At 41.2% G+C, this 12,882-nt stretch overlaps 1 protein-coding gene across 1 annotated transcript in view; it reads right to left on the bottom strand.

Annotated features, from left to right (window-relative positions):
• Positions 1-1,004: 1,004 nt before the first annotated feature.
• LOC149449091 (macrophage mannose receptor 1-like) overlaps positions 1,005-12,882 on the bottom strand; it is a 164,558-nt gene continuing 152,680 nt past the window's right edge. Inside the window, exon 30 of the mRNA XM_089693713.1 lies at positions 1,005-6,498. Coding sequence (XP_089549839.1) covers positions 6,263-6,498 — 236 coding nt within the window. The 3' untranslated portion in view covers positions 1,005-6,262. The remainder of the gene's footprint in view (positions 6,499-12,882) is intronic.

Genomic DNA, 12,882 nt, shown 5'->3' with positions numbered 1-12,882 from the left:
CACCTACACCCCCTGGGCAGAGATCGGAAGGAGCACTCTGGTAGGAAACCAGATTAGTCCTCTGCTCACCCCATTTGAAGGGACAGGAGCCAGATCCCCTGCTCAGAAAGAAAGTATCCAGGCTGCTGGGTGAAGAGGAGTTCATCTAGGACAGGGGTGGGCAACCTGCGGCTCTCCAGCTGTTGCAGGACTACAAGTTCCATCATGCCTCTGCAAGTCATAGCTGTAACTGTCAGTTTTGCAATGTCTCATGGGACCTATTGAGTCATACATGTAACTTATGGTCTTTACAATACCTCATGGGAGATGTAGTACCACAACAGCTGGAGAGCTACAGGATGCCCACCCCTGATCTAGGGTCAAGGTTATACAACTAGGAGCTGCTGGATAGCACTCCAACAGAGACTGTCTCAGAGAGAAGAAGCTGTTAATAGTTCAGGAATTTGTCCTCAGATTTCAGTTCCTTTGGGTATCCTATGCACTCCTTACCCTATCAAAGTTCTAATCCCCTCAATAAAATAACAAAACAAACTCTCAAGTACTGTTTTATGTCTACGGATGAGAGCTTGTGTGGAAAAATGCTAAATGACTGGCTGTGCAGGACTATAGTGGGACCCGATTGCGGGAAATGTTATATTCCCTTGTATATTTGATGGCAATTCCTTTCTCAGGATGGACTAAGCATAAACTAATCTCTACCCATTCACAGAAGATATATCCTAAGAACAGAAAATACAGCCAACTAGTACATAGTATTTTGTATATTATTGGAGGATTCAAGGTATTCCCTCTTTTTTGCTGGCTGCTTATTTTGCTTGATGTTTTACACTATACTCAGCGCTCGTATATTACTGTTTCACAACTAGTACATAGATTTATCTAATTTACTCCAGCAATGGAAAACCTTAAAGATGCCTAATTGTAGCACTTATTCAATACATCCTGCTGGTTGTTTACAATTCCATGGGATTCCCTTGAAATTATTTGGTAAGGTCACTTCAAAATTCAAAGTTTTCATAACATTTCTTTATTTACAAATGATCAGTACAATGAAAGATAACAAGCTAAACAATTATGAAATAGATCACTCATCCAACATCTTTCAGGCCGACTGGGCCAAAGTCTTCAAAGCAATTGCACAAACTTCTAAGAGCTTTTATGGACAAGAAACTTCTTATTTGTACTTGCTAAATAGGAACTTCATTTATAAGTCTACATATTGATTTCATCAGTGTCGGAGAGTAGGAGACATTGTGCTGTATAATTTGATGGTGTTGTCCCACAGTTTACACATTCTGTAAGCATACAGAAAACACTATTTTTCATGCTTGTAAGCAGACAAATAAATGGCTTTTGCCCATGCAAGGCAAAGCCACAGGTTTATATTAAGGTTGACCTCAAGAGACTTATATATTGACCTTCCTTTCCACCATCCCATCCTCCAGTGCTTCATTCAGTTGCTTAGACTGAGTAAGTTGCAACTCACACAGGGCTATGGACTTGCCATAGGACAGCACTCTCATAAGTTGGCCACACATCACTTAACTTTTAAATCTCATCTTACATGAGCCTACTGGTGAACCACCACCTCCTGCTCCTGGATAGAATACCAGTAGCACATTAGGTCACAGAGGTTATTGCATATGTTATTGCTGAAATACCTCTAGCTCTGAGTAGGCAATACAAGTGAGTTTCAGTGGGGTGTTTCTTAACAGCTGGAAAATTAGATATTTGAGATGGTGATAGCAAAACACCTTTCAAGAAAATTGACGACAAAGTAAGGCTTTCAACAGTAAGATTCTCATTTTGTGAAAAAATATGAATAGGATATTTGTTTTTGGACAAGATAAAATAAGGCATTGAGTTAAAATAACATATACACTTTACTTAAATAAGCTTATTCCGTTTCCTCTTTCTCTACAATAAAGAACATTATTAATATAAGGATTTAGCACAAGCTGAACATTTGTATTTGGAGGAATGATGGCAGCCTCTGCCATCTCTTTCATGGGTACCTTAATAGACTGGCTGACCAATAGACAAAGCCATACAAGCAGCAAAGCATAGTTATTGTACAGAACTTCCAAGAAGGAAGCAGAGCAAGTTCATTTTCTGAATACAGTGGGCCTGTGTGAAAGTTTTTAAGTTGGGCCTCCTGGTTCGAGAAAAGGAAAACATGGCGCGCATAGAGTAATGTGGCTGTGGTTTGCATTGCTCTGTATATTGGGCTTGGCTTAAAGTAGGTATGGTTAAATAGAGTATGAGACTACTTGTATAGTATAGAATAAGGCAGTGTGGAATAGATAGTGTACAGCATAGCGTACAGGATGAGGGGGTGTAGAATAGGGTATTTACAGCGCAGTGTACAGAACAGGTTAGTGCAGAACAGGGAATCTACAGCACAGCACATAGAAAGAGGAGGTGCAGAATAGGGTTGAGGGTCATACAGTGCAGTGTACAAAATGAGGCGGTGTGGAATGAGAAATGTACAGCGCAATGTACAAAATGTTGCTGTCAATGGGATCAAATAAGCCCCATATTATCGGTGTCAGTGGGATAAAATAAGCCCCATTGAATAAGTGTTGATGGGATAAAATAAGCCCAAAATTGTTGGTATTACATGAACACTATGCCAAAGATCAGAACCCCCTTCCGCAGAGTGCTACAATCCTGAGACCGTCAAGCAGAATCCGAAACACTTGGTAACCGCCCAGCACGCACACTCCGCTCCTCACAAGACCTCCTTCTCTCTAGTTCCCTGGTCTCCTCCTCCCATACCCGCCTCCAGGACTTCTCCAGGGTGTCACCCATCCTCTGGAACTCCCTGCCCCAACCCATCAGATTATCACCTACTCTCCTCTCCTTTAGGCGCACCCTGAAAATCCATCTCTTCAGGGAAGCCTACCCCACCCCCTGCTAACTTGCCGACCTCCTCCACTCCTCGTACCACTCCATCCCCCACAGCTATCTCCTTCTGTACCACTATCCCCTCCCTCCTAGATTGTAAGCTCGAAAGTGCAGGGCCCTCAATCCCCTCATGTTTTGCATTGTATTGGTATTGTTCTGTCACATGTTCTGTCCCCCTTTGTAATGTACAGCGCTGAGCGAACCATTGGCGCTTTATAAATACTGTATAATAATAACTAATGTTTTGTAGGCAATGCACCCTTCCCATTCAGAGAGCAGGTGCAGTGCTACCAAACATTGATCTCCTTTGAGCTGCCATTGCAATTGGCACATGCTTCTGCAGCACAAAGTACGGCATTGCAGCCATGAATCAAATCCAGTGTGCAGTGAGTACAGAGTGGGCCCGATCCCCCTTGAGGCCTGTACACTGCACACATAAGAGACATACAGTATATGGCTGCCTCCCCATACTTACATTTTCACACTCTATATGAAGAAACAATGCTTTTAAAACATTAAGACCCACACAAGATTTCATGAAGCTGATTACATTCACAGCTAAAGAAGTGAATGGTTTTCTTTTAAGCAAATATGTTTTGCGCATGCATCAAGCAACAGGTTTGCTTTAATGTCCCCCTCCCCAGTAGTAAATTATAAGGCATGACAGTAAAAAATAAAAGTAGGATTTATGCAGGCTTTGAACTTCTGTCAGATCTTTATAATTGTCTGTGTGTTATATAGTTTTAGAGATTGTACATTACATTCACAACAGTCCCTGTCCCCAAGGAGCTTACAATCTAAAGGTCCCTAACTCTATCTGCTTAATTTATGTTTAATTTAATAAACTAAAACATTTATGCAGCTGAGTGTTTCCAGCTTGTACTAGTTAAGGGCTTATTCAGATGTGTGGCAGAGCTTGCTGCCCCTCTGAAAAGCGATCCACCGTGGTTGACAGGCGGTTTGGAGGCCTTCTCACCGACTGTTTTAACCCACACGTTTTAACCTGCACATGGTTTATGTCTGGAGGAAAAGAAATTTAATCTCCAAATACGGAAAGGTTTCTTCAAAGTAAGAGCTGTGAAAATGTGGAATAGACTCCCTCAAGTGTTGGTTCTGGCCAGCTCAGGGAATTGCTTTAAAAAAAAGCCTGGATTCTTTCCTAGATACACAGAAAAAAACTGGATAAAAACGTTTATAGGTAAAGTTGATCCAGGGAATATCCAATTGCCTCTCGGGGGAGCAGGAAGGAATTTTTTCCCCCTGCAGGAGCAAATTGGATCATGCTTTGCTGGGGGTTTTTTTTGCCTTCCTCTGGATCAACTGTGGGTGTAGGATTATAACTTTTCTTTTTTTTCTTTTAATGGTTGAACTGGATGGACTTTGGTCTTTTTTCAGCCAGACTATTATTATTATTATACAGGATTTATATAGAGCCAACAGTTTGCGCAGTGCTTTACTAAATGAAGGTAAACATTACAGTTACAATACAATTTGGTACAAGAGGAAACAGAGGGCCCGGCTCGTTAGAGTTTACAGTCTAAGAGGAGGGGTTGAGTTAACTATGTAACTATGTTCTTGGGTGGTTGTGCTGCAGCCCTATTACCTTGAATGGGTTGCATTCAGGGCAGTGGCGGACTGACAACTCATGGGGCCCCCGGGCAATAGGGGATCATGGGGCCCCTGTGTCCTTGCCCAAACTCATAAAAGCCTATGAAAAAGGTACCAGGGGCATCTCGTGGGGCCCCCTACTGACCCAGGGCCCTTGGGCAGTGCCCGAGTTTCCAAATGGTCAGTCTGCCCCTGCTTCAGGGGAATACTGCCTGCTGAGCATAATAGGGGGTTTAATTTTTTGCAGTGAAAACAGCATGTCTATAGCCCTGACCGTTTGCGTGTTCTTGTTTAGGTGAGTGGCCAAAAGTTGTAAACCTGCAACTCAACAGCCTGCTTTTACTGCCCCTCTAGACTCATGTGTGACTAAGCCCAAAATATTTAATTCGTACCTAGATGAGATGAGCTAACTTGCATTTTGTTTGTTCTCTAATGTTGAAGAAATTCTGCTCAGCATCCAGGTAGCTTCCTCAGCTTAGATGAGTGGTAAAACCTCTTCAACATTATAGAACAAGTCCAGATGAATGTGACTAACTGCTACCATGACCTAGATAAATGAGAACCTTCACAGACACTGTACAATTATACTTCAATAATACTACAATTATAAAAACATATCTGTTAATGTATGATTAAAGCAGATGAAAACCAAAAACTAAAATCTTATTTAATCTGTACCATGTTAATGTTTTTTTGTTTTAAAACTATTTAAATCTACAGCATTCACTAGAATATTCTTCTTTTGAGGTGACAATGCTCTTTCCCTGTCTCCTAATTGTTTCCTGTGTTGTCACCAGTGAAGACTACAAGCGGCCTTGCTGCACATTGCATAGGCATGGTCCACCATAGGGCAGCATTATATTTGTATAAGTCAACAAGCTAGAATATTTTTAGATGGGTAGGTAGAATGATGTGCTGGATTCTTTTATTTCTTAGAGACTTCCATAGTGACTCCATTGAACCCCAGTTCAGTCTGATTGCCAGAACAAAGCTAAATTAGCCAATATTCACACTATGTAGCGTGCTGTGTGATATTTGCCAAATGTAAAATTGTGTGCCTTGCCTGCTGTGTTTTGGGTGCTATTAATAATGAATGGCATGGCAAGCTCTACATGAGATCAAATCAATTTGAAATCAATTGCAAAATCACACAGTTTTTCACGTGTTCATGTGCTACTGTAGTGTCAATGCAGTCTTAAGGTGTCACATTTCCTGGTAGAATCTTGTGTAAGTAAATAAATAATTGAGGAATCTACCTACCATAATGACACCATTGCTTTTGGCTTTGTGGGTGGGAGAGAAGACTCATCCTACTGTGAAAATGTCACACCGGGAATCTCCCTGAGAAATAAACCTTCAGATGAACCAGCTTAGGCTGGCCATACACTGTACAAATTCCTGTCCCATTTCTGCTCAATTTCCTTTAGATTTACCTTCAACTATGTAGTACAAGAGCCTACCTAATTGGATACAATTGAAAGTGTTGTTAGGTTTGACCTCCTATTATATGGTTTTTGGTAAATCTAAAGCAAAAATCTCAAGAAAATTGTATAATGTATGGCCAGCCTTACTGGTACCTACAGAAACATTAAAATAAAAATTACCAATAGTTTTATTCCATATCCATATGGTAGAAGGAAGACAAAAGATAGAGCTACGCTCCACAGTATTTCACTGAATAATGAATGCAAGTCCCATATTTAGAGTCTCAACACATTTCCCAGCAGTGGCAATGAGAAATACTGTGTTATAATTGCTCCATGTTGTTTACGAGTATATTGGTGTCCTGGGTTGTGGCATCCTGGTTGCTGCTGTAGTATAATGAGTTGTCAAAGTTGACTCCTGGGGGAGGGGCCCTATTGTTCTTCTTTTTGTACGCTAGGTAGACTGCAATGGCTGTTCCAGCAACAACTGCTATGACGAGTATAGCCACGGCTCCAGCGACACCATGTGTTGGCTTGTTCTGTTCTTCCGTGTGCTTCTCTGTGAGTGAAGGCACAATAAAGGAAAAATGTTATAAAGTGGTACAGTGACATTAAACATCAATTCCAGTTCACAGCAGGTTGTTTTCAAGTTGTGTTGACATTTTCTAACAAATAGATTGTGTTCACTAAATTAACTTCAGGATAGGATGATTCAACAAAGAGTTAAGTTCTCCTTCACAAGACTGCAGGTGGAGTGCCTATCGGTATAGTGGTGGTAGACGTTCAACTTAAAGTAGAACTAAAGGTGAAACTCTTTTTTGTATTTTGGATAGGGTAAAGGGAGGGTTATATCCCCTGTCAGTTTATTTTTTTTCCATCTGCGTCCCATTGGGGAGCTTTCCCATCACTTCTTGTCCCACAGACAAAACAGGAAGTGAAAGGAAATCCCTGCAAATTAAAGCAGAGTTTCAGAGAAAATGTAAAAAAATGAAAGTCAGCAGCTACAAAAAAATTTGGCTGCTGACTTAAAAAACAGCCAATCACTTCTCCCATGATCCCGCAGTGTCCCCCTTGCAGCCTGTTTCACAAGGCAAATGTGAACTAAAAAATTGGTTGGCCGCACTTCAACGGTGTAGCAGTTAAAACTTTGTATATTGGAGTCTTCAAAAGAAATGCAATTAGACATGACAGCTCCACGACAACGCGTTTCACACAAACATGTGCTTAGTCACTATTGAATTCAGAAAACAGCCTAAATGGTAAGTACCCAGCTGATTCCAATTGGTGATCTCCCCTCCTTCTCATAGATATGTGTAGCACCCTCCTAGCTAGCTAGAGGTATCTAGGTAATTATTTTTTCAGTTAGAAGGCTGAATAGCAGCTAGGGAGCATAGTAAGCTGGGTCAAATTTGGGTCAGGGCTGAAGATCAGTTCCTTGATACCTCCCCCTACCCTAGAATTTTGGAGAAGATAATATAAGCAGTGGGCAGGAGTGAGGAGGGGCTGGTCTGCATACTTAAGAGACTCTGGCTAATCCCCAAGCAGGAGGCTTGGCATGGGACCAGAGCAGCAGAGTTCGAGTGGACGATGTGAAGAAGGCTGAGATGCAGGAGCCTGGGAAGGGGCCTACCTACAGGCTTGGACAGGAGGATCGCTCAGCAAGCAAGAACCACCTGTGGAGCCAGGAAAGGAGCCAGCCCAGCAGAAGGCCTGAAGGCAGCCATCTACCTACACCAGTGCACAGAAAAGAGACTGAGTGAGTAGTCCTACACCCCTGGGCCTGCTAAGGGGAAAAGAGCACTCTGATGGGAAACCTGATTAGCTCCTTACCCAGGACTTTTTCATCTTAAAGTGAAAGGCACTGGACCCCCTTGACCAGGGATCCCGCCAGACAGCTTGATAGAACAGGACTATCTGTGGTTTGGGGTGGTATACCAGGAGAGGCTGGAGAGCTCTCCAAGAATAGAAACCCTTCTATGGACTTGTACATGGTTGCTAAGGAGTTTTCCCTCAGTTGCAGTATCCCTTGAGTATCCCATACATCCCTTACCCCATCCAAGTTCAAATCCCCTAATAAAATTAAAAAAAAACAAATTCAAGGACTGTTTGCTGTCTCTGAAGTGCATATCTGGAAGGAAATCCTTGTTGCCTGGCTGTGCAGGACCAAATTGTCAGCGACTCCTAATGGGGTAGTGCTACACGTTACAAGCAAATCAATAAAAAACAAAAAAACACTTAATCGGTTACAACTAACAGTGAAATACCTGTACATATCCATAAACAAAGGGAAAAGGAACTGCACCAAAGATATCCAGTATTCACATCTATTTCATATTCAAATAAATTAAGTTTCTAGATTGATGTGTATACCCACAAACAAATTCAAGAGTTTATACACAGTATGACACAGGTTCTCAAAATATATCTATGCAAAAAGAGAAGTGAACGTGCCAAAAAGAAAAATACTTATTTTGCCAAAGCAACAAGATAACAAAATTACATCATATCAAGGTTCTAATCGTAAAAATGAGTGACATCCCATTCATTCAACCACCGTGGGATGCGAGACTGCAAAAAAAAAATCCAGAACACATTTCTCTTGCATTAGAGATGAAAAGCATCTCCCCCTTGTACTGGAATTTTGACTTTTTCTATCACCTGAAAAACAATTGCTGTACAATCACCTGCATGCTTGAAGTTAAAATATTTGGCTAAATTAGTTGAACGATTGTTTCTCACATCACTTAAATGTTCACTAAATCTGTCTTTTGGTTTCCTACTAGTCCATCCCATATATTGTATGTGACATACACTACAAGTGATCAAACAGATCACATGTTTGGTGTTAAAGTTAAAGAAATGCTTTATTTTGAATGTTTTACCATTATGGGTGGAACGGAAACAATCCCCAATAATTATGTGGGAACATGACATACATTCCAAGGCACCACATTTAAAGTTTCCTTTAAACTGAAGCCAGGTGGTTGACTGAGATGGTGTAGGATTAAAGAAACTGGGAGATAAAACTTTGCCTAAGGAAGGTGCCCTTCTAAGAATAATGTTGATACCCTGGCTAAGAATTTCAGAACAGGTGTGATCATTGTATAAAATAGGTAAATATCTGTTAATAATGTTATCCACCTGTCTGAATTCTAAACTGTAGGACAACACCAGTGAAGGAGAATTGTACCTATCTGATTGCTTTTTCTTTTTACCCTTAAGCATCTCATACCTTTCTCTATTTTTAGCAATTGAATAAATAAATCCTATCAAGGGACCATTTAGGGTACCTTCTCTCAAAATGTGAATCACATTCAAAATCTGCAGAGGATGGGTGATGCAACAGGACAATGACCCAAAGCATACAAGTAATTCAACAAAACAATGGCTGCAACAGCACAGAATACGCCATCTGGAGTGGCCCAGTCAGAGTCCTGACCTCAACCCGATTGAAATGCTGTGGCATGACCTTAAGAGAGCGATTCACACCAGACATCCCAAGAATATTGCTACACTGAAACAGTTTTGTGAAGAGGAGTGGTCCAAAATTACTCCTGATCGTTGTGCAGGTCTGATCTGCAACTACAGGAAACATTTGGTTGAGGTTATTGCTGCCAAAGGAGGGTCAACCAGTTATTACGTCCAAAGGTTCACATACTTTTTCCTCCCTGCACTGTGAATGTTTACATGTTATGTGCAATTAAACCATGGCAACATCTAATGTTTGTGTAGTATTATGTTCAGCAGACTGTGTTCTTCTATTGTTGTGACTTAGATGACGTTCAGAGCACATTTTATGCCCAATTCATGCAAAACTCCACGTAATCCCAAGGGGTTCACATACTTTTTCTTGTAACTGTATGTGATTGTCCAGTGAAGGACAGATTACAACTGTTGTTATTACCATACTCTAGAAATGAATCTAATTGCAGTTCTTTGCCATTGCAGATGAGCAGCAGGTATCAATGTACCTATAATAAACTTTAATATGGCTCCTAAACAGATTTCCATTTCCAAAGATTTGGGACTGTTCCCACCAACCCATGAACAGGTTGGTGAGTGAGGGCATGAACTTAGCCCCCATCGTGGCTCCATACCTCTGCAGATAGTACACGCTGTCAAAAATAAAATAATTGTACTGTAATAGATAATCTAATACCTCCACAATAAAGTCACAATGTTCAGGGGACAGATCAGTGTAAGTATGCAAATAAAAAGCCACTGCTCTGCATGCCAAGTCATGTGGGATCGAGGAGTATAGGCTTGCCACATCACATATCAGCCAAATGAACTCCTCTTCACATATTACATTATTCATTAACTAATAGGTGACTAGTATCTCTCAAGTACGCCAGCAGACTGTTGACTAATGGCTGTAATTGTTCATCTACCCACTGGCCAACTCTCTCATTCAGAGATCCGATGCCAGTAACTATTGGACGACCTAAAAGAGGATCCAGGCCCGTATGGGGCTTAGGAAGATGGTAAAAAGTTGGTAAAATAGGATGTTCCGGAATGATAGTCTGTGCTTCTTTGAGACTAAATACACTCCCTTTTCAATGTAGTACTATCCCCTTAGGAGTTTCAAAAGTTTTGGGTCCCCCTATAGTCTTGCACAGCCAGGGAACACGTATCTCTCACAGACCTGCATCCAGGAGTCAGTAACCAGTCCTTGAGCTTGGGTTTTTTGGAATTTATTAGGGGAATTTCAACTTGGATGGGGTAAGAGGTGTATGGGATGCCCAATGGAAACGAGAAACCGAGGACAACTTCTTTGGGCTATTTACAAGTCTCTGAGACTTCTTTACAAAAATATCTGGGTAGGGGATCCAGTGCCTGTCACTTTAAAAAATAAGACAGTCCCGTTGGCTGGCGAATCTGGTTCCCACCAGAGTGCTCCTTCCTTTACCTGGCTCAGGGGGTGCAGGCTTACTCACTCAGTCCTTCTCCTGTGCAGCTGGTGGGTTGATGGCTGCTACCAGGCCTTCTAGCTGGGACACTCCTTCCCTGCTGCACAGGTGGTCCTCGCACTGGGGGCCAGCGAGGGTCTGAGTTTTTTCCCCTCCAAGCTCCACTACCTGTACGTGAGCCCCTCTCCATCGTTGCTCCTTCTTAGGCTTCTGCCTTCAGCCTCACATTCTCTCTGTCTTCCACCCAAACTCTTCTCCTGCTGAGCAGGCTCTCTCACTTTTAAGGTGTGTCCTGGCCCCTTGCCAAGCCTCCTGTTGGGGATTGGCCAGAATCCCTCAAAAATGCAGATCAGTCACTCCTCAGATCCATCCATTGCTTCTAGACCTTTCTCCAAAGTTCTAGATCAGGAGGAAATTCCAGAGGGCTGGTTTGCAGAGCCTCTCAGCTCTGATCATAATTTGACCCTTGCTAGCTATCACACCCAGGCTGTTACTCAGCCCTCCTCACTAACAGTAGAGGTCTAGCTCCTCCTAGCTGACTAGGAGGATGCTACATCAATTACATTTTTCTAAATCATTTTGTAAGTTTTGATTGGATCACTCTTTAGTACTATATTTGTCCTGGTGTCTGCTAGTTGTCTCAGGGCTTCTTCTGTCTATACCTGTGTGTCCATCACTACTACCATACCACTCTTATCAGCATTTCGAATCACAATAGATGTATCAGGCATTAAATCCTGTAAAGCCATCCTTTCCCCAGAAGTACGGTTGTCTAAATCAATGTGGAGATTTACTTTTGTGGCTAATTTAACTAGATCATGTTCCACTAATTCCTGGAATGTCTCCATCTCGGCACAATGAGAACCAACAGGATAAAAATCAGAACAGGTTTTAAACAGCACTTTATGAGTGCCCCAGGTGTTTTTAACTATTTCTATATCAGAGGACAAACCTCCGTCATCAACTAATTTCTCCAAATCAATAATAGCACATCCTGAAAGGATAACGGTGTAGAAGGCTGAGCTGTATGAAAATTTCTAGGACAACCACCATCTGCATAAGCATCATCTGTACCAAAGTAATGTTTCCTAATGGTGATATTGTGAACACATTAATTTATATCTATTATGGTTTCAAAAAGATTAACCACTTGAGCACCTGAGGATTTACCCCCCTTAATGACCAGGCCTCTTTTTGCTACTCGGCGCTGCACTAATTCAACTGATAATTGCGCGGTCATGCAATGCTGCACCCAAACAAAATTTACGTCCTTTTTTTCACACAAATAAAGCTTTCTTTCGGTGTAATTTGATCACCTGTGCGCTTTTTATTTTTCACGCTATAAACAAAAAAAGGCCAAAATTGTGAAGAAAAACAATATTTTTTACTTTCAGCTATAAAAAATATATAGTAAACTCAAAGTTGGTTATAAATTTAGGCCAAAATGTATTCTGCTCCATGTTTTTGGTAAAACAAAATCCCAATAAGTGTATATTTATTGCTTTGTGTGAAAGTTATAGCGTCTACAAACTATGGTATAAATACTGCAATTTACGCCATTTTTCTGCTATACAGCGCTGCGCTAGTTTAATGGACAATTGCGCGGTCATGCAATACGGTACATAAATGAAATTTACATCCTTTTTTTCCCCACAAATTGATCTTTCTTTCAGTGGTATTTGATCGCCTGTGCGGTTTTTATTTTTTGCGCTATAAAAAAAAAGGCTGACAATTTTGAGAAAAAAAAACAATATTTTGGACTTTTTGCTATAAAACATGTCCAGTAAAAAAAAATGCAAAAATCAAATTTAGTCATAAATTTCTGCCAAAATGCATTCTGCGACATGTCTTTGGTAAAAAAAAATCCCAATACGTGTAAATTAATTGGTTTACGTGAAAGTTATAGCGTTTACAAATGGCGGGAAAGATACTGGAATTTTTAATTTTTATTTATACTAATAATGGCGCCGATCAGCGACTTTTGGCGGCAATCAGCGACATATGGCGGCGACCAGCGACTTATGGCAGGACTG

This window comes from Staurois parvus, unplaced genomic scaffold (genome assembly GCF_062004578.1).
Source record: "Staurois parvus isolate SC_StPar_1 unplaced genomic scaffold, SC_StPar_1.0 ptg000636l, whole genome shotgun sequence".
Lineage (NCBI taxonomy): Eukaryota > Metazoa > Chordata > Amphibia > Anura > Ranidae > Staurois > Staurois parvus.
The sequence above is the reverse complement of the archived record's forward strand: the minus strand, read 5'-3'. Positions and strand labels throughout refer to the sequence as shown.